At 51.0% G+C, this 22,401-nt stretch overlaps 1 protein-coding gene across 5 annotated transcripts in view; it reads right to left on the bottom strand.

Moving 5' to 3' along the window:
* Positions 1-67: 67 nt before the first annotated feature.
* Positions 68-22,401, bottom strand: part of PKNOX2 (PBX/knotted 1 homeobox 2) — a 284,066-nt gene continuing 261,732 nt past the window's right edge. For 3 of the 5 annotated variants that reach the window (XM_030333206.1, XM_030333201.1, XM_030333205.1), the window contains 5 exons: positions 22,017-22,114; positions 21,102-21,221; positions 4,308-4,384; positions 3,221-3,399; positions 77-2,237 (listed from right to left, as the gene is read on the bottom strand). In XM_030333206.1, the coding sequence (XP_030189066.1) occupies positions 2,011-2,237; positions 3,221-3,399; positions 4,308-4,384; positions 21,102-21,221; positions 22,017-22,114 (701 nt within the window). In that variant the 3' untranslated portion in view covers positions 77-2,010. Of the gene's footprint in view, positions 2,238-3,220; positions 3,400-4,307; positions 4,385-21,101; positions 21,222-22,016; positions 22,115-22,401 lie in introns of all 5 variants that reach the window. The other 2 variants (XM_030333202.2, XM_030333207.1) reach the window with 2 other exon arrangements.

Raw genomic sequence — 22,401 nt, 5'->3', positions numbered from 1 at the left:
CCAAATTTTTTCCGGTCCGGGGTCCCAGTAACCGCTAACCACAGAAAAAGAACCGCGCACCAGAATTATGGTAGGTAATAAGATTTACTGAAAACTTCTCGGCCACATTCAGTACTGGTTTGGTGGATACATCAGAAGGAGGTTGCATAACATTAGGCAGGTGGAGGGGCTGGAGGAGGATGTGTGGGCACATGTGTGCGGGTGTGCCTGTGCGGGGCAGGTCGCTGTCCAAAGTGGTAGGTGAAAGGGTGTGTGTGTGTGTGTGTGTGTGTGAGAGAGAGAGAGAGAGAGAAAGAGAGAGAGAGAGAGAATAAGAGAGAGAGAGAGAACAAGAAAAATGAAGAAAAGGAAATGTATTTTATCCCACTGCACATTGCAAAAGTCTCACGCCAAAAAAGCTAGACTTTCCTCTACCTATGGCATCAAAAGGGAGTAAAAAATGATTGGATCACCCAGATTATAAATAAGGTTATTTGTTTTTCAAAAATCCCTATTAAAACATTAAATATCAGCTCTTTTGGGGGAGAAATACATTCATCTCAGGGAGACCTCAGGAAAGCGACCATCCTTTTGCTCCACCCCAACCAGGAGGGGGAGGGGAAGCCCCAGAGGGCCCTGAGGGGTCCCCTCAAGCGGAGCCAGGTAGCCACTCGCATCCTGCCACTGAAGGAGATGGCCAACGCACAATTTACAAATGAAACTGCAAGTCCATTAAATTAAATCCAATGGAAAACACACGTGTGACCAGTCCCATCATTCACAGCCAAGGGGTGGAGCAGGAGGGGAGGAGGGGTGCCAATCATGGGGGCCCGGAAGTTGGGTGGGAGGGTGTGAGTTAGGGCGGGTGGTAGAAAGCCTCCTCCTCGAGGGAGCCCCGGTGCCTCCAGCGCCGTGCGTCGTGGTGGTGGCTAGATCAGCGAGACGTGTGGGGTGGGGCACCGCCTGGCTCTGGGCCCTGGCCCACACTTTGGATATTGATGGGAAGAGGGATGTAGCACCTTCGCCAACCCCTGGCTTCCCATTGGACTGGATGCTTCTTTCCAATGTTTCTTCTGCCTTCTCTGAAGAATGAAGAAGAGAGAATGGGGCTGGTGAGGCCAGCCTGGGAGCAGGGCAACAGCCATGGGGGGCTGAGGGCTGGAACACCTGGGATGAGACACCACTGTCCTGTTGTTATGGGAGCTGAGCTCTGTGACCACCTGGGGATGGCTGTGGTCCCCAGAGTCACCTTGATATGGCTCCTAGCTCAGGTTGTGCCATCTCCTTGGGTCCTGGAGCCAACCCAGGGGAAGGGATTCCGCTCAACCCCCTACGATCTGAGCCTGCCAGCTGACCATCCATTTTGGGGAGAGAGAGAGAGAGAGAAGGTGGCTGTGGTGGCTCCTACCCTCTCTCCCAAGTCCGTGATTGCCCGTGCCTGAGACAGGTCCTTGGAGGAATGAGCGGGAGCCCCAGGGAGCTGCGGTCGGCAGGCCTCAGGGCCTCCCACTCTGCTAGCCACTGGTGATGCGTCTGGGCTCCTCCTGCCCTTGAATGTCTCTCAGAGGAGCTGAGAACCTTCCGGGGGTGGAATCCAGATGCCCTTGACTCTCCCTTTCCTTCTAACTGTGTCCCTGGCAAGGCTCATTCTGTTGAACAGCACCGATCTGCCTCACAGTGCAGGGCTTGTAAACGACTCAAGTCCTTCAGTGGGGGGGCCGTGGGTGCCATCTGTCCTCAGGGATTTGGTGAGTCCAGCTCTCACTCCCGCCTTTCCGTATGGGCTGCTTGACCGGCCCCGCAAACGGAGTCCTCTGCAGTTCTAGGGAAGTGGGGCTGGGGTACTCATTGAAGCTTGGTGGTTTGGGAAGGAGCAGGCATCTGCTCTGCATTTCTTCAAGCTACTGATCTGGGGAAGCTAGGGCCCAACTTCCTCGGTGCTGCCTGCCCGTGCCCCCCTCCCCCCCACCCTGAAGCCCTCCTGACGACACTCCTCTCCTGCTCGGTGACCAGTGCCAGCTGGGCTGCCAACTACTCCAGGGAGTCACTGTGTTCCAAGCCCAGGTCGCTGACATTTGTCGTCTGAAGCTCGTCGGCCTCCTCCTCCAGCTCCTCTTCCTCCTCCTCCTCCATCTCATCCTCATCCTCTTCTTCTGTCCCATCCAATGAGTCCTCGTGTGCGGCCATCATAGCCTGCTGCATGGCCATGGTGGCATTGTCTGAGGACAGGGACTGCAGGTTGTCCAAGTTAATGGAACCTATGTGAGACAAGAAGGCAAGGGTCAGGCCCAGGAATCTCAGTGTTGGGTAGAGTGGTGTGGACTGGCTCAGGGGGCAGTGGACAATTCCCGGGTATAACGGCCCCTGCCCGTGCACTTGTCGGCCACTCCCCGCCTCATCCTTAGCATCCCTAGGTGCTCCTAGTTTCCATTTACTGAGCATCTTCTATGTAGGTACGTTAAATACCTTGACTTTCTAACAGTTCTGCACTGTGGGTGTTATTACCTCCATTCGACAGAGGAGGAAACCGAGTCTCAGACGGTTATTAGCTCAAGGTGCCAGTCAGCAGGAGTTGGGATTCTCTCCTTGGTCAGTCTAGCTCAAAATCTGCTTCTTTCCTCTACGCCTCCCGTGGCAATTGCCCATCGCACGGGAACCTGAACACAACCCTATAGATGCACACGAAGGTATGTACGTGCACACGCACACTTCCACTTCACTTCCCACACAGAGCTGTCTTCACGTGCCAAGCTATAAAATGTCTGGCTTACTGAATTATTCATTGTGCACCAGGCGACCGGCAATTAGAAAAGTGTATATGGAGGGTGTGATGGAGAAGCTGGGAAAACAAAGCTCTTCCTGGCCTCCGTTCACGAGCCAGCTGCCTGCTTCAGTATTTATAGATGGCCCGAGCTCTTGGGGAGCCGTGCAGACACTCATCAGCACTAAGGAACTTTCAGGAGGGCGTGGGAGGGAGGAGGGGGCTCTGCTGAGCAGTCACGGACTCTGATGACCATGGCCTCCCACTCATCTTTGTGAGGTTGCTTGCGGCTTGTTAAGACATGTGCAAAAACATTCCCTTCTCTCAGGCTTACACACATTCTTTGATGGAGAGCGGGTGGGGCTCATTATGGCGACAGAGCCGCCAGTGCCGCTCAGGCGAGTAGATGTTCAGCCCTCGTGTGTCCAGGAGGCCCGCCCGCCAGCCCCAGTCTAGAGCACACTCATCCCCCGGTCTCACCATCGGGGTTTGTCCCTGGCGCACCGCCCTGCTGCTGCAGCACCCCTGCAGCGATGGAGTTGGGCCAGAATCTTTGGGTGGGCCGGTGCTGCGATTTGATCTTCTTGGCTTTCGGGGCAGGGTCTGGGTTGCTGGCATCAAGCATGGGCTGCAGGATGCGCCTCCGGGCATTGATGAACCTGCCCAGGGGTAAAGGTAGAGACCTGGTTAGTCACCCCTGAATTGTGGTGTGTGTGTGTGTGTGTGTGTGTGTGTGCGCGCGCACACGTGGGCATGCGTGCACATATACAGGGAGCGTAGAGCTGCTCCCGGACTTTCAGCTGCTGATCCACCGTATGGAAGACTGGGGTCTGATCTAGGGTGTGAAAGCCCAGCCGGGAGAAGACCCCCGGGCACTGCAAGGCTCGTGGGATCACCTGGAGCTTGGTAACCACAAAGTAGCTTGGGAGGAATGCATGAGGAGGGTCAGAAGTCTCTACTCAGGACTGGTCAGGATGGAACAGAGGAAGTAAGAGGCCCCTTAGTCAGAAGCACTAAACTCTGACTTCTCTCCAGAGGGCTCAGGGATCAGATCAGGGGGCCCAACTCTTGGGTCTACTCCCATCCAACCAGACCTCGCTCTCTGAGATTTCCATGACAGCCCAGCCAGACACAGAGAAGGGGCAAACAGATCCCCGTGAGGTCCACAGTCAACTGTCCCTCCCCCTTCCCACTCCCAGCTTTGTAGAATGTTGTAGTTTTTCAGTTTACATAGTTGGTGGGTAGACCAGATGACCACCGGCAGCTCCTCCAGGCTTTGGATGCCTGCATTCCTGTGTGCCTCTGTACTATAGGCGGGGCAGGGTTTTCTATTTTTAGCAAGAAGCCTCCAGTGATGTTCCTGACACAATCTCCCAGCAGAGGGCGCTGAGAAGCCGCAGATGAAGCTCCAGGTGGGTGGGTTGACCCTCGCTTTCCGCTTCTAGGCCAACTGGGAGGACCGCTGTGGTAGCTGGGCTGTGCTGAGCTGTCTGTTTTCCCTGCTGTGCATTCCCCTGCCAAGCAAGTGGCCCCGGATCTGAGAGCCTCTGGGTAGGTGATAACTCACCAGTTATTTACTTGCAGGAGCGTGAGGTTTGTCTGGGCTGCGATCTGCCTCTTCTCATCCTCCGTGGGGTAGGGGTGCTGAAATGAGAAGTAAAGGGCTAATGTGGCGGGGCACCTGGTGGTCCCGGGCCCCCTAGAGATCATGCCTACATCACAAGCACTACCCTGGTCCAGGCAACTCAGCGGTTTGGAAGCCCAAACTGGGACAAGTGCAATGTTTGTTTCCCAAAAGCAATGGGACTAAGGCTTGGGAGAGGCTGTCCCCTGACTGTGGCTCCACATTCAGGGCCACCTGGCCTCAGTCCAGCTCCCCCACAGGGTGGCGGACCAATTGGTTCCCCAAGAGTCAGTACAGTTCAATATTGATAGCTTCCAAGGCACTTTCATATCCTGACTTGGTCTTCACGGCCAACCCCCAGCAGGCAGGTCAAGCATTATTAGTGTTAGGATTGACAACGGCCTATAGGACTATCGGAAGGTGGTAAATGGGTGTATGAACCAATTCAATTTATTTTTATTTATTTATTTTTTAATTTATTATTTTTAAATGTTTATTTATTTTTGACACACACAGAGTGCAAGTGGGAGAGGGGCAGAGAAAAAGGGAGACACAGAATCTGAAGCAGGCTCTAGGCTCTGAGCTGTCAGCATAGAGCCCAACACAGGTCTCGAACTCATGAGCTGTGAGATCATGACCTGAGCTGAAGTCGGATGCTTAACTGACTGAGTCACCCAGGTGCCCCATCAGTTCACTTTAAATTAACTGGTATTTACTGAATATCTACTGTGTGCCCAGATTTATGCAGGCATCCCAGGAGACAGAAGATAAATATAATGATAACTCTAGTTGAATAATACTTGGTAACCTGTCAACTGTTTTCATGCACTAAATTTCATTTAATGGAGCATATCACTAAAATTTTATAAGGTCAAGTATTGTTATTCCCACTTGATAGACGGAGAAACTGAGCGACTCCCCCAGTGGTGGCACCAGCCTGGAACTCAGTTCTTTTCATTTTGTTCCAGTCTTCTTGCCCTCACTTCATGCTGCCACTTTGTAAGACTGGGTCTGTGTCTTTGTGGGAGTAAGAAAGTGGTGTCCCGGCACATGTCAGTCCCTGTGCTGTTTACATGTTGGTTTCCCTCTCTTGGATTGTGCTTCATGAAGGCAGAGACCATGTCTTATTAATTTGTCTTATTAATGTATCCCCAGTGCCTTCCACGTGCAAATGACATGCAAATGACTGCTGAAGGAAAGAAAGCAGAGACAAAGCAATAGGTGCGGTGGTTTGGGTAATGGTCACCATAGGAGGTTCGAAGGAGTGATGGGAAGACTGCACAGGTCACATTAAGAATGGGAAAGTTTCGGGGCGCCTGGGCGGTTAAGCGTCCGACTTCAGCCAGGTCACGATCTCGCGGTCCGTGAGTTCGAGCCCCGCGTCAGGCTCGGGGCTGATGGCTCGGAGCCTGGAGCCTGTTTCCGATTCTGTGTCTCCCTCTCTCTCTGCACCTCCCCCGTTCATGCTCTGTCTCTCTCTGTCCCAAAAATAAATAAAAACATTGAAAAAAAAAATTAAAAAAAAAAAAAAAAAAGAATGGGAAAGTTTGGGGTGGTGGTGGAATAGGGGTCCTTCTGCGTCCCACTTACTGGGTGGGGAGCCACATGGTAACTGGGTCTCTGGGTCTTTGTGTCTTTGCCAGGTCCCCGCACCACACCCCGTACCCAGTAGGCATGCAGTAAATGTGTGATGACTGCCTGGGCGGGTCAGAACTTTGTCCTGAAGTGAAGGGAGATCTGGGGTTGGCGGGGGGGCTCTGTCCAGCCTCCGTAAGCCAGGACCATTTTTCACGATCAGGGTGGCGTTAGAAAGCGGTGCTTGGGCTTTCTGGAGTCCCAGAGGCTGGGACTCAGAGTCTGGCTCTGTCACGACCTGCTATGAGTTCTTAGGCATGTCCCTTAACCCCCCAATCATAAAGTCATCTAACGATTAAACGGAATGATAATCGTCAAGTGCCCTACAGGAGATGGCTCTTCACACTAGTATTATGGGATGGTGTTGGCAAGGTGCTTAAAGCTGTCTAAGGAATGAGTGTGCGAGCAACAGCCTTGGAAGCGCTCTCATTATCAGCGACAGAGGAAAGCAGTTGGCCTCAGCACCCCCTGACTGAAGCAGTGAGGGTCACGTGTTGTTGTAATTCACACCTCTGACCCTGACCGCCATGCCAGGGCAGCCGTGCCTTGTGATTCATACAACATTAAGATTCTAACAAGCAGGACAACACATCAGCGTCACAGGAGCCAAGTTCATCCTACCTGGGAAGGAACAGAGGGAGGTGGGAGGAGAGACTGCAGGCCTCAGGGGTAGGGGAGCAGGGGCTCTATGCTTCTGACACCTTCTGAGGAAGGGGCAGGGCCCAAGCCCTACTTTCCTGCCCCGTGGAGTTCCAATTCCCCTACTCATGATAAGGAGCCAAGCGGCCTCCCTGTCCACGGCCAGGTGGACTGAGAACACAGCAAACTACGGCATCTTTCCGGCCTTCCCAGGCTGCGCCAGGCCCTTTCGTGCCTTCTTGCCCTTGCACGTGCTGTTCCCTCCACTGCAAAGCTCCTTCTCCCACTTTCCCACTGTGTGTGTTCCTGAGCTTCTGGGAAGACCTGTCACAGATCAGATTCTCTGTGAGGCATTTTCCACCTTCCCGGAGCAGAGATCGTCACCGCTGTTTGAATAACTATATTATCGAATATTATTGAATTCAATAACAAATTCCCACATAGTGGGCATATTCCATCTAGAGGGTATATAGCCCGCCATATGGTCATATGTCTCCCTAAGATACCGAGAGTTGTTCTCAGGCAGGAAGCTGGTCTTATCAGACAATGTATCTCCACTGTCCAGCCCGGTAACAGGCAGAGTAGATGTTTGGTGTCTGTGTATGGAACACAGGAGTGAACCAACACAAGAAGGAGATGGCCAACTTGGTTCCTGAGCAGAGCAAGGCTGTTCCTGCCCGCTGGGCCGGTTCATCTGCCCACAAGTGGTGGGGGGCTCCAGCGTCTTGGGTGCTGGCAGTGAAAGGTACCTGGCTGTAAGAGCTCACAGCGTAGAGGGAAGAGCTACAGGCACAGGGGGAAGAGACCTCTATTAAAGGGCAGTGTGTTGGTTCCCATTGAGTGGTAAGAGAAGGGTGGGCTGGGCTGGTCAGGGAGGGCATCCCCAGGGAGGTGAGACTTCAGTTGGACTTTGAAGAATGGCCAAGCCATTCTAGCAAAGGAGGGGATCGGCATTTCAGGCAGGGGACTTGCACCAGGATTTACATTTAAGCCAGTCGGATGCAAATCTCTTCCACTATTAAAGACCTCCAGGGCAGGAAATCCTTCAGCCTCTCATGGAAGGATAATGTTTGCTGTCTCTAAGGAGGTTCCTGGTGCAGGCCTCTGTGCTGAGTGGATGTCATAAATCCATAGATTAACATGCTCCCGTGTAATGGAGAGGGTAAGAGGCAGTGTCACGGAAACTGGCTGGCTGTTCTCTTATGGATAAAGATATAAACCTCTCATCCTCCCACATTGCAGGTGCCACCACCCAACCCTCCTGGAACCAGTATCTCAGGAGGCACGTGGTGGAGGCCATGGGGTGAGTGGCAGCTTTGGCTCAGCTCTGGGGACAGGTGTGCCGGCCAGAACATTCCTGGCTCCGCATCTGAGTTCTCATGGGAGCAGTCCAGCTCGGACACGCCTCAGACCAGATGATTCCTGAGGACAGAGTCAAAATAGTCCTGAGCCCTGGACAGACCTCGATTTGGTCAGTGCTACTTTTAGCACAATTGGAAAGGCTCGGGGCCAAGGACGGGAAGAGGAATCAGATGAGATCGTGGTAAGCCATCAAGCCATAGTAGCTGTTCTCTGATCATTATTTGGAAGAACTCCTTTGGAGCTGGAGAGGGAAGTGGCAGCCGCTTTCTGGAAGTACATAATCCTTCCTCGAAAAAGAGATACAGAACGGGCCAGAAAATGACAGATCCTTCTCAGGGCCGGCATGGAGGCTTGCACAACTAGGCCGAGCTGCCTGGTGGAAAGGAGCTTGGCCTTTGGAGAGGTCAACTCCTGCACCCAGCACTTACCAGCTATGTGAGCTTGGCAACTTGTTCTAGGTTTTCCATCATTAGCTTCCTTGGCTTAACGTGGAATTAACAAAAGAGTGCGCCCCTCTTGGACTTGGGGGCTGATCTAATGAGATAATGCAGGTAGAGCACTTGCGCTCCAGGGACTCAATCCGTACCATGTAGCGAGACCCCCCAGACAGCACGGAGTCAACTGTTGAGTCTCCAGGGAAGGGAACTGCAGCATTTACTCAGAGGAGCTGTTTCATGGCGCCACAGCTGCCGTCAGGAAGTCCCTCTGAAATCTGACCTACACTCTTTCCCGCCTCTCTCTGATACCTCGCTTTACGGCCTCCTAACTCAGGTCTCATCTGGCCTAAATTGAAGCTAAAGGCACCTTTCGGTTGGAAGAGTGAGTTCCTCCTGGGGTTCTGGGCCAGAAAGAAGTGTGGCCAGGGATGGTTCATAGGTCCCTGACCACTTCTTGCACCCCGAGACTGTCCTTCCACCTCCTAGCCCGGGCACATAAGCATGAGGCCGGCCAGTCACCGAGGGACATCACACAGGAAGTGGGAGACTGCCGGTGCCAGTGGCCTTGTGCTGTCGGTGAAGCAGGGCTTGGAGCCAGTTTTCCATCCCCCCTTTCCCGCCATGACCGGCACCACACTGGTGTCCAGCACAGCCCTCTTCCCTTCTCCTTCCTGACCAACCTTGGGCGCGTGCTCTGTGGCAGCCCCAGTTCTGTGGGCATGGCCTTGCTCTAGGAGGGTCAGATGCCAAGTGAACAGAGGCAGTCAGGATGGTGGGGGTGGGGGTCCCTGAAACAACCCCGTTTCATCACATCGGAGATGCCACCGACGGCGGGGTGCATCCTGATTTCAGAGAGGCTAAGTGGGGGAAAACCTGAGCCTTTTAGAATGGAGAGGAATTTCTCTTTCTACTGTAATTGACCTTGTGCAGACCTTCCTTTCTTCTTTCTCTTCTCTTTACTCCCTTCCCCCTTATAGTTGTACACACACACGGAAAAGTACAAAGAATGAAAACGTATATGGCTTTATATAATATCACAAACACCAGTGTGACCACCACCCGGGTGAAAAAATAGGATGCCACCAGCACCCAAAAGCCCCCTTTGTGCCCCTTCCCAATCACTACCCCCAAAAGATATCGTCCCCAAAGATAACTTGATTTTTATGGTTTTCTTGCTTTCCTTTGTAGTTTTGCTATCTATGTCTCATCCTTAAACATCGTGGTTTACTTTCACCTGGTTTCTGGACCCTATGTAGATGGAATCAGACAGCATGCAGTATTTCACTCCACAGTAGAGTTGTGAGATTCATGTACGGTTGTTCTGCATAACTGTACTGTTCATTTTCATTGCTGTATAGTATTCCCTTGCAAAAAAATCTGCCACCTCCCAGTTCCTCACCCTCCCGCAATCTCAGAACGATTCCCCCTCCCTCTGCTGTCTATTTCAATCCCTCCTTCACGTTGCAACAAGACCGGTCCTTCCTAACCCTACCCCAGTCCCTCATGCCTGCTCGGACTCCTCTCCCATGGGCACCAGTGCTTACCCTTCCCAGGGTTCCATGCGCTACATGGATAATTTGCTTAGTTGTCTGTCACCCAAACCAGACATGCTGCCTGTTTTTGAGGAAAGGGACCCCCACCTTTCTTTCCACTCCAACCTCATCCACGCTAAGGAAAATGCCTGGCCGACAGTAAGTGTTCAGTATGTATTTGTGGCCTGGATGATCATAGCAACCTAAGGGGGTAAGTGGTGGTTACCACCATTCCCTGTGTGTCCTCGAGAGTGAAGAAGAGTGGGAGAGAGTGGGGAGCATCAGGGATTCAGACTTCCCAGGAATTCTAGCTAGACTCAGGCTCCCTTACTTACTCAAAGGGCCGTTCCTTTAAGTGATTATTCCATGCATGTTTGTGGGGAAAGAGAGGGGGACTGGGGGCCTTAGGGTCCACGGGGGCGCACCGGCCGGCTTTCTAGAGGAGTCTTGGGGGCAGCATGGTGCGAAGTAGGTAAAACGTGAACTCTAGAGCCAGGCTCTCTGGCTTGGAATCCTGGTCTCTCACCAGCCCAAGACCTTGGGCTTGTGACGGGTTCCTCTTCTGTCAACTGGGGGAAAGATTTCCACCTACCCTGAGGTGGTAATAAGGACTGAGTGAGTTACTGTTTGAAAAGTGCTCAGAAAAGTGCCTGGCAGCCTGGCACTCTGTGAGTGTTTGTTAAATCAATCAATCAATCAATCAGTCATGAATAAAATCAATCTGCTGCTTGGCACACGTGGTTCCGTCTCTGAGAAAAAGCCACAGGTTGTTTTTTCTGACACATGGCAGGAGCCCCCGGCAGCCCCTTCCTCGCATGTAGAGATGTGCTCCTTTTTTTCAAATGGTTTTATCTCCTGGATTCTGGGACTGCTCCAGTCCCTGTGCACACACGATGGGGTATTTCCCCCGAACGTGGGCCTCAGGCTTCTTGGGGGATGCTGTGAGGTTGTAAATCTCCCCCGGCCATTTTTCAGGTGGCATCTTTGAGAGCTGCAGGCTCCCAAAGGGAGGGTCCTGGGACACAGTGCACGCCAGTGGTCTCTTACCCCCCACCCCCCGTCTTCTCTGATGGGCTCCATCCAGCCCTGCGGCTGCCCAATCTATTGTCAACAAGGTCCCATCTTTAACGGAGACCACCGATCTCACCTCCTCCCCTGGGACTCACTGCTGCTGAAGCAGCCAGTGCGGCCCATGCCCTGGGACTACAGCTGCCCCAGGGCACGCCTCCAACACTCTCTGTCTGTCCTGGGGGAGTTGGAGGGCAGCTTCAACTGTGCCCTCTCCATCCCACATGAAGGGTGGGTGTGAGAAAACAGTGTCACGTCACTGGCAGGAATCCAAGACCTAATGTTTCTCTGGCACAGAGAGATGAACGTGTCAAGACATGGCTGGCCTGACTTCTTCCAGCTCCTGATGTACCTTCCACTGAAGCTCTACAGGTACAGATGCCTGAGCAGCATGGGACAGACAAGTCATGGCACGACAAAGAGCCACACAGTTCCCCATCCTCCAGGGGAGTGAGTAAGGGGAAAGGAGGATTTCATGCTCATAACACTAGAAGGAGGGGTCACTCTCTTTGGTCAACAGTAATCACAGGCCAGACAGGGGGCACTGATGGTCAGTGGGGAGAGAATTCTTACCCGAACAACTCCTCTTTCTCTTTCTACCCAATCCTAAATCCTAGCCACCCTTCCAGGCCTCGCCCAAGTCCCAGTTCCCCCACTGAACCTTAACTTGGTTCATCAGCATCACCTGCGGGGCTTGTTAAAAACCAACATCTCTGTATTGCACACAGCCTTCGAAGTTTCTGAGACCAGCTCTCCCATTGGGCAGGAGTCCTTGATGCCAGTGCTCTCGGCGATGCACCCCAACAACTTACAGGTGTGCAGGGATAGTGCCAAGGTGGCTTGGTGGGGTCTAGGGCGGCGGGAGTCCCCTGGCTGGTCTCCAGCTACAAGCAACGTAGTTGGTTTACTGTCATTTTCTGTGTGCACCATCTCTGAAAAGGTGGGGAAACGTGGCTCTGCGGAGCCAATGGACACGGTGCAGCAGCCCTTTGCTCTGATGGTGGAGAAGGTCTTTCTGTTGAACTCAAGTCTTCTCCCTACTCATCCAGAGAGCCTACACTGTCCTCTGAAGTCACACAGGGGCCTCTAGCACTGCCTCTCACTTCATGACAAGAGCTACCCACCACGCATGGGATGTCTATAGTTTTGGGTTAACTTTGAATACTTACTCTGTCAAAGTACCTGCCATGTATTCTCATTGAATCTTCTAGGCACCTATAAAACAGGCATCCTTCTTCACATTTCACGCATGAGAAAAACTAAGCCCAGAGGGGTTAAAAAAACTGGCTCCAGGTTATACAAGCAGTGAGTGTCAGAGCCAAGACTCGCACCCCCTGTATCTTTAACCACGTCCACTCCACCTCTGGGCTTGACCATCTGTCAGGCACTGCGCTTTTTAACATATTATTGATCATCTTCACCACAGGCGGGTATTATTGTCTCCACTTTATGAAGAGGAAATTAACATCAGAGATGCTAGTTGACCTGTTCAAGGTCATATGGCAAGTACAAAATGGAGCTGGGATCAGTCCCAGGCCTGTGTACCTCCAAAACCCTTGTTCCTTATAAGGAACACATCTTTTCTACAGACCGAACATCCCCAGTCCTCTTAACCAATCATCATATGACACGTTTCCTGTTAGTCATTTGAACAGACATTTCCCCATCCTGACCGCTCTTCTCTGGACACAACTTGCCAAAGGACCTTTTGAAATGTGATCCTCAGTACTGGACACACTAATCCGGATGTGTCTGACCAACACAGATGGTCAAACTCCTCTCACCTATACTGAGTCCTCCGTTCTCGGACCCCTGGAGTACGTGTGTGTGTGTATGTGTGTTAGCGCTTGATTACATCATGGGTTGACCACTCATGGTTTCTGTGTATACTTTATCCCCCAGTTAAATGACCAGTCCCTTGACTGCGGAAATCATGTCTCATACCTGAAACTTAGGTGTTGGTGGATAGATACGATACTTGGAACTTGGATTACATTTCCCCATAGAATCAAGTGATTTTGTTTTAACAGCTAGCTTTCCAGGCTAGCCCCAAAGGCCGATTTAGTTAAAGATCTGTGTTCTGGTGGAAAGGAGCCCACAGAATTCAGGGACAAACAAGAGATCTCACTGTAATTTCAGGCGGCGGACTAGACCTGAGTAAATTCTGAGATGGTAAGCACAGACTTGGACCTCCTTCCTTTCCCTGCTGGCACTTCTGAGCACCTTTTCTCACCAGCCCCAGGACCCTCGTGTGACCCTGTGGTCAGCTTTTTGAATCTGAGGCCTCTGGCTGCTGGGACTTCAGGGTCAAATCTCCTGAAACTATATTCATGATGATGCAGATAAAACTTTCATCGGATTCTCAAAAGGTCAGGGACCTCGAAGAATCTGCTAGAAACAGAACAATTGCTAGAAACCTTTTCCCTGGCATGCCAGCCTGGTTTGCCTCCTCAAAATACTGTGTTAAAAAATGTCCTATCTTCATTTTCTACCACTAACAAGCATTGGTACTCCTGCCATGAAGTGGATCTTAGCCGAGTGGGAGTAAAACAGCAAGCTTTGGAACTAATTCATACTAAGCTGTGAAGGAATGATGGCGTCCCGGTCTCTCTATAGGCATCTGTTTTTGACAGGGATTGGATACCTTTAAGTGGACATCTGATGAGTGGAATTTCAGATAGTGTGACACAATTAAAGGAAAAAAGTAGCAGACAAGATATTCTGGAACAAAAATGGTCTTTCTAAGTCCCTCCGATTTTGCTTTTCAAGTTTTCTTACTTTTCCCTACAGATTCCCTAGAAGTGTTAAGATTTCTCTCAGCTCTTTCTGAGACAGGGCAGGTTATGGGGACTCCCGGAGGGAGACGGGCGGCCTTTGCAACAATGGCGGTGTCTGTATCAGGACAAAGTACTGTCACATCTATCATCTTACTCTACCCTCACTATGACGCTGTGAACTGGATATTGTCATTCCCATTTTAGAGCAGAGGAGACTGAGGCCTGATGGGGTTAAGCAACTTGCCCCAGGTACCCCTGGCTAGGTAGAAGGGGTATGACACACATCCAGAACCATGCCCGTTCCATAGACCACACACTCTTCCTGTTTGTAAGAGACATCACCGTTTTCTAAGTCAGCTGTAGACGGATCCTGGTAGTGGGTCTCTGACAGGGACAGATGTATAATTCCTTGGGGCTTAATACAATGGTAGGCACAGGGAAGGTGGCAAGGCACACGTAGAGTATTTGCTGAGTAACTGAAGATAACGCCAAGGCACAGAAGCTACAGCTGGATTTCATGTCCACACCCTCTCCTTGGTCAGGAGCCCATATGCAGGGCACACGGTGTACCCATGGGTGCAGCAGCCTGTTTCACCCAGCGGGGATAAGCCCAGCATGGAGGGTTCCGGTGCTGTGGGTGAGAATAGCTGGGGATCTGACAAAGACTCACTAAGATAAGGACGGGCTCGGATCATGTAGAGTATGGGAATGTTCATAGCAGCATTATTCGGAGGCCAAAAAGTGGAAACCACCCAAATGCCTACCAACTGATGAGTGGATAAACAAAATGTGTTCTATCCATACAATGGAATACTGTTCTGCCATAGAACAGAGGAAGCATTGATACGTATCACAATAGGGATGAACCTTGGTTACATTCTGCTGCGTGAAAGAAGCCATACACAGAAGACCACACATTTTATGATTCCATTCATGTAATATCTGAAATAGGCCAATCCTCAGAGAGCGCAAGTGGATTACTGGTTTCTAGGGCCCAGGAGCAGTAGTAGCTAATGGGTACAGAAATTGTTTCAGTGATGAAAATATTCTGGAATTTGTTAGTGGTGATGACTGTATAACTCTAAATATACTAAGCATCTCCAAATTTAGTTAAAAAGGGGGTGAATGATATGGTATATAAATTACATTTCAATTAAAAAAAAAAAACCAACCACCAAGAGAAGTCCGCTGGTACATTTTATGCTCTCAGCTTTTGTGACATCATCAGAATTTCAGACGAGGGCCCCGGAGAAAGGCCCTCCAGCTGCGCGTGGCCAGGTGGAAAGGCAGCCACCTGGGACACAGGGTCGGGTGAGATGGCTGTGAGCAGCGCACAACTGTGACCCTGGCTGGATGCCACACTGGCGCTGTGAATGTGATGGATGAAGAAGGGAGAGGAAAGGAAGGGAGGGTAAGGCGGCCTCGCTGCGTCTGGAAACTAAGGCTGGCATATAAAAGTCCTGCATCCCACCCCCCACCCCCAGGACAGGGCTCTCTGTCTCCACTGAGAGCCTCTGCTCGCAGCTTCTGTTACTTCACCTAGACTTGGCATGGGAGCCCAGAGATGCTGTGGTGTTTCTTGGGCCAATGCAGAGGCAGTGTAGCCTAGTGGGTGACGTATTAGAGCTGCGAGGCACCACAGACCTGGGCTCAAATCCCGTGAGATATTGGGGAATAGGTTCCCTCCTTTGAGTCCAGTTTTGTTATTGGATATGAGGATATCCAATATTGGATATGAGGATATCCAATATTGGATATGAGGATATATTGGATATGAGGATAACTGGCTGGGTGGATTCAATGAGATATGTCTGAAGATGCTTCGCATAGATCTGTCCCCCGCCCTGCAGGGGCTGCTGGGGCTTGGTTTCTTCTCTGGGACCCCCCCCCCCGACATGCAGAGAATATTCTATAAAGTGCTTCAGTGGCAGTAGCACAGAGAACAGTCATGTTTTGGGTGGAGATGAGCAGAGTGACCCGGCAGGGCCAGGGGTGCTAGGATCTTGAGAACAGGGGGTGGGGGCAGAAGCTGGGCAAGGAGAGCGGAGCCTTTCTCTCCTTCCTCCGTGGAGAGGACCCTCTGCTGGGGTTTCTCCCCCGGCCTGGGTTTGCTATGGAGTGCTTGCTTCCAGCAGGAGTCTGGCCTCTTTCAACCAAAAGCCAAGTAAGAAAATATCACTGGATTCTTTGGGGACCCAATAGCAAGCGGCTAATGGATGAAACCTTCCCAATCTCACTGCAGCCTCACAGCAAAAAAGTCTCTGGGGGGAAAGTCCCAGTTCAGGAACATTCTCTCATCTGAATCTATTTCTGTAGCTGCTAATGCCACACAACAGTGGAAATGACAAGAAGCCTCACACACAGGACGAAAGGAGTCAAAGAATACGAGCTTCTCCCCGAGGGAAAGAAGACAACAGAAAAGACTAGTATTTATGACAGAAGTTTTAATGAACAATCTCTACTAATGGAGACTGTGGATTTAGCATATGCTCTCCATCTCTTCTGCAACCCAGGTGAACACTGTGTAGAATGTTCATTAGACAATAGTATCTGCTTCTCAGGAAGTTGGCAGTGTTTGTATCCAGACTGGTTTACTCCGTCTATACGTGCTAGTGTAATCATGTGATTTAATTAACCATTCTGTAAACCAATACCATCGAAGTGCAAAAAGAAGGTTATTCTTGCTAAGAAAACTAACTGGAATGCTTTGGAAAGATTCGAGATTCCGATTTCCTTAAAAATGCCATATAGTTAGGATCGGTGAGGCAAATTTAAGAGGCTGGAATACATAACAAAAGTCTAGAAAGATCCCGTAGCCAGATTACCTCCCAGACATCAAAGTTCTTATTGATGTTAAATAAGGATGGAATTTATAGATGTTCTACTATAGGAGAGGTCTGTGCTGGTAAAAGTATGACCCTTAATCAGAAAAAGATCTTCCCCCCTCTATCAGGACATTTGCAAACCAACGTGTGTGCATATATTCTACATTAAAATAAAATGTATCTTTTTGTTCTTATTTATTTTTTAATTATTTTTATTTTTATTTTTATTTTTGAGGGAGACAGTGTGAGTGGGGGAGGGGCAGAGAGAGAGGGAGACAGAGGATCCAAATTGGGCTCTGCACTGACAGCAAACAGCCCCATGTGGGGCTCGAACTTACAAATGGCGAGATCATGCCCTGGTCCAAAGTTGGATGCCCAACCAACTGAACCACCCAGGTGCCTCTGAAATGTATCTTTTTAATGGCTGTTCCTTTCTTCAGCCAACTTTTCCAATTAAGCCATCAACAAATGGGTTGTCCCCACTGTACTGGATAGGAGAACGTCTACTGTATATTGAGATCTGTCCTTTTTCATACTTTTTTCTACCCTATTTTCCTAAAACTTGAACAGCTACTCTATGCCCATAAGGCATTACCGCAGAGTTGTATCTCCCAAGAGCTACAGTCTCAGAGTTGTTCCTCAAAGTGACAATGAAAACAAAGGCGGTCTTCGAGTGATCAAATATGTTTGGGGAAATCTTCCAATCATGACCCCTCTTGCACATTCACTAAGAATCAAGAACTGAGCTAATCTTTGTATAACCCAGATTTTCCCCAACTCATTTAACCTGTCTTGGGAGCAACACCTGTAACATCCTATAAAGGTACACACTTTGGGAAGCAAATCTTTAGGACCCACAGGAGAGATGTAATGTATGATCTCTATCCTGGAGTAATTTACAATTGAGTCAGAGAAAGGAGACATGGAGATTTCACACATACACATATATACGCAGAACAGGCCAGTAACGGTATTCTTCAGTATATTTTTGGGGTCAAAAGATGGCAAAATCAGTAAGTGTTATAGATCAGAACAACAGATCAGCCGTCCACCTCTAAATTGCACAAATTGTGGGCCCGAGTCTCAAAAACTTGCTCTTAGTCCTAGACTAAATCCTTGCACTGTTCTAGAAAGTTCAAAGAGGATTCACATTTCTCAAATGTGACTATGTACCAAGGTTGGCTCTTTATACATGTGATCTCATTTAATTTTTCAAGCATGAGAAATGGGTATTATCTTTTTTCAAAGAAATAGACTCCAAGAGATTGCACAGCTGGGGGCAGGACCTCAGTTCATGCCCCTGTGTGTCTGTCTTGAAAGCCTGCCTTCTTTCTGCTGTGCCCCCCTACCCAGTCTTCATAGCCTCTCCTGAGCTGGGGTTCGGGGGTGTGTGCGTCCACCTGTGTCTGGGTAGCCAGGCTGATCCATGGCCCAGACTGGGCCTGCAGGCGACAGCTGTGCCGTGCTGTGTCGCTAGAGCCTGAACATCTCCCCATCCCTTCCTTCTCCGGTCCAGAGGTTCTGAGTTGTGACTTTTTTAAAGGGCTAGGGGTCACTCCCTTGTCCTCTCCTGATGGCCGCTGTGAGGAAGGCATTAACCGAGGGAGGACTTTGCCAATGTTAAGTGCTTTATTAATAGTATCCGCACTGAGTGCACTAGGAGCTGGAGAGGGTCCAGGGTGGGAGGGTGTGGGGCAGAAAGTCTTACTCATGCTTTTCAGCAAGCCCTCTCAATGGTTCCCAGTTCCTTTTGTAGAGCCGATCTGGGTCTTTCCTCCCCCTCTTCTTTGTGCTCAGTGACTACTCCCCCTCTTCTCCACCTCTACTTTCCCGCCATCCCCAGTCTGGCTGGAAGTGGCCATGGAGTGGAAAGAAACGACCCTAAGCTGTAGAGGGGGGTTCAGCAGGAAGGGGGTAAAAGGGCAGGATGTAAACTGAAGTCCAAGGTCAGAAGGGAGACACAGCCAGGAGGGACAGATAGGGTGACGCTGTAGTCTCAAGACTTAAGTCAGGGGCGAGTTGCAAATGGGGTGTGGCAGGTAGCTGAAGCAGGAGCCCACAGGGGTCAGTGCAGGTGCTGGCCTGGGCGCTTGGGCAGGGGAAATGGTATTGCAGCCTCCTCTCCCCTCCTATGCTTGCCTTTTCTCCCCCTCAGGGATGATACTGCAGGTATGTTCACATCAGTCTTCAAAAATGCATGGGGTGGGGGAGGCAGGGAAGGAAGGACAGGGAACTAATGTGTATTAAGCCCCTCAGTGTGCGAGGATCTTGGCAATTATTCCGTTGCTTCTTCGTCATCTTCACAAGAGGTGAGTGTGTCCAGGTTACGGAGTAAGAGGTAGAGTCTAGATCTGAGCTCAGGTTTGGCTCCCTCAAACGCCCATGAGCTTCAACCACGCTCATAGTGTAGAGTTACACATCACTGGGCCACAACGTGTGGAGCCAGCTCTGGACCCGTGGCAGGGTGGGGTTGGGAGAGGGACGGCTGCCCCCATGCTGGGTATGATGGGCCAGGGCACAGAAATGGATCGTTCCCAGGGAGCCCCTCTTCCCACAGGTGGGGCTGGGAGTTGTAGCATGGACACAGGGCTCACAGGGCCACCGGGGCTCCCTGATGGTGTGGAAAACCAGGACAGGCAAGAGGCCTGGGCATCCCCACCACCGTCTTTGGCTACTGAGTCAGAGCTGCTCCCAGGAGGCCTGAGGGAAGCCTCCATACCTGGCCCTGCTCCTGGCTTCAACACTAAGTTCCTGGAGTCTCTCCAACCTCCTCTCCTCACCTTGACCCATAGCCTTCCAACCCCCTCTCTCCAAATTAGGTTCCTGGTTGTTCTCTAGGTGGTGCTTCCAAATTTTGCTTCCTCAGCTTTCACTGGGGTGGCCCCAAGACCTTAGAGCTGGGGGCTGGCCATGTGAGGGGAGAGGCAGAGCTCCAGCCCCTCACTGGTCACCGTTGAACAATTCTTCCTGTTCATTGGGCGTGTGGGCCCAGCACTTCCAGGGCAGGGTCCCTAAGATGCCCATATCTGGGAATGATGGCCCAGGCTTGGGCTTCATGGCTTCTGGAGGTACTCTTACTTCAAAAAATTTTTTTAAATATTTATTCAGTTTTTGAGAGACAGAGCATGAGTGGGGGAGGGGCAGAGAGAGAGGGAGACACAGAATCCGAAGCAGGCTCCAGGCTCTGAGCTGTCAGCACAGAGCCCGACGAGGGGCTTGAACCCACAAACCGCGAGATCATGACCTGAGCCATTAACTGACCGAGCCACCCAGGCGCTCCGAGGCATTTCAAATGAAGGGTTGCTGATTGACCGACTGACTAATTCCCATGATCCCTTTGATTCCTCTCCTCTCTGAAGAAAGACTTTCCCTCACTCCCCGTTCTTTCCCACACTTCACAGGCCAAGACAGTCCTTGGTATTTGTTTGCTTCTGTCTGTCTTTGTACTGCCAGGCCAAGACCTCGCAGACTCCTGCCAGTTTGCTGGTGCGTCCAGAATCTACCCTCCCACTCTGGTGCGCACATGTGTGTGCGTGCACACACACACACACACACAAACGCACAAACGCACACACATACACAAACACACACACAAACATACACACACATGTGCACAAACATACACACACACACACGCATGCACACACATCCTACACAGGCAGCCCAGACATGGCCATTGGTCTTCATTTATTGCTACAACTTTTGAATGATGCTAGGGGATTATAGTTTCAAATTCATTCCTGACATTCAACCGAAGTCCTATCTGCTGCTACTAACAATGTATACAGCACACAACTGCCATCACGTTAGTGCACACAGCAGGCTCTCTATAGACATTACACTGAAACCCAAGGCTGTGTTGCCATTTTATGGAAGCAACCATAGAGGCTTATGAAGGCAGTTGTTACGTAAGGAAGGAGATTTCTCCCTGGGCTGATTCCCTCCAGACTCGATGGTCACAGCCACCACTCCCCAGCACCGTGCCTCATTGGTCTGACCAGAGGGATAGGGAAAAGGGACACACATACACTGCTACCCCAGTGGTGAGGACTCCGGGAAACAGAAGAGCACGAGCTGAGAATCATCATTTCCTTCCATGGGAGAAGGGCAGGGGTGTGCGTGGCCACATGTAGCAACCACAGCCCTGACCCCGTGGAATCTCACCGCCTTCATGAGACACTTTCCCAGTCCTTAGTTCTCTTCAGAACATGTCTATCCCCATTCCCTCATTTGATGTCACGCTTTTTCATGTCAGTAGCAAGCACTAGAGAGAGTGTCCCAGCTTTAGGCCCCACTAAATCCTCCCATCTGACCCGGTCTCTGGAAGATGAGATCTCTATCAGAGAGCCTCTCTCTGGGGCCACACCCTGTGCAGATCTGGGGACGACAGCAGAGTCTGACCCTGGGGGAGTTATTCATGCCCCACGCTGCAACTCCACACCCCCAATATACACACACTCACCATGAGATGTTGGAAGAGCCAAGAACGCATTATATTGGTGGCATGCTTGGGCAAGACTCCTCGTTTGTTCTTGGACTTCTTATCCTCATTGTCCAGGAGGGAGGTGAGGTCAAGGTTAACCTTCAGGGCACGTGGAGAAAAAATCAGCATCAGCAGGCTGGCGGGCCAGCAGCTAGGGACCTGTTGCTATAGTGACGGCAGGCTCTCGCTGCCAACCCCCTTTTGCAACTCATTCTTAGGGCCCTGGGGAGGTCACCTTTCCTGTCACCGTGCACCAGCCCCTCAGAGAATGGGAGACAGGAAGAAGAAGAAAGAGGAAGAGGAGTGGAGAAGGAGATGAGAGAGGACACAGAGGAAACAGGGACATGTGGAGGGTATAGGAGAGACAAATTTGCCAGAAACCATCTACGAGTTATTAGCATCTCTAGGGTACTTCACAGTTTGCAAAGCACCTTCCTACCTATTATCATGGTCAGCACTCACAGAGCCCTGCAGGTTGGGAGGTCTCTGTGCAGCTGGTGTGAATCCCCCTTCTGTGGATAAGAACTCCAAGACTCAGAGAGGTCAGGCGACTCATCCAAGATGACAGAGCTAATGTCACATCTCAGGCCTGACCTCAGATCCTCTTACTCCCCGCCACTTGTGTGTGTGCTCTATCCCACTGAGCTACAGAGTGGCTCGGGGTGGAGACCAGGAATAGGAGGTGGAAGATCCTTTGAGTGAAATCCCGGGAGTTGATAAAGCCTTTCCAACACCCGGCTTCTGATCTGTGAACTGGGGGTAACTGATCCCTCTTGGAGGAATAATAAGGATGAGATGAGCTACTTGTGTAAAGCGCCCAGCACATGGTAAACAATTACGGCTGCCCTCCCCCATACCCATGCCCAAGTGCATGCCCTATGCACACACACTCACCTGTGTGTTCTGGATCTGGATGGCTCCCTGGGGGATTGCTTGGGTGACCACCTGACCCTGGGAGGTTACCATGGTAACCGGCTGGTATAAGGCTCCACCTGAGGAGACAACCAGTTTTTGGGTCCCCTGCCATGGGGGTGGGTAGGAGTGAGGGCAAGCAGGATTTCCAAATCACTTGGCACTCCTATGCAAACACCCTCTATTCTGGAGGCATTCAGCCCCTATTGTGGGGGTGGGTGGGATGGGAACAGGGTCCAGAGAGCAGAGCCTCTGGTGGGAACTGTTTGGGGAAAGGGACAATAGCTTTATTTGGTTTTGAGGGGCTCAGGAGACTCTGACCCAAATTTGTTCTGAACCATCACAATCAGGTCTTGGTGCTAAGCAT

The sequence above is a fragment of the Lynx canadensis genome, chromosome D1 (assembly GCF_007474595.2).
Source record: "Lynx canadensis isolate LIC74 chromosome D1, mLynCan4.pri.v2, whole genome shotgun sequence".
In the NCBI taxonomy this organism is placed as follows: Eukaryota; Metazoa; Chordata; class Mammalia; order Carnivora; family Felidae; genus Lynx; species Lynx canadensis.
This window is presented reverse-complemented; position numbering and strand designations above follow the sequence as displayed.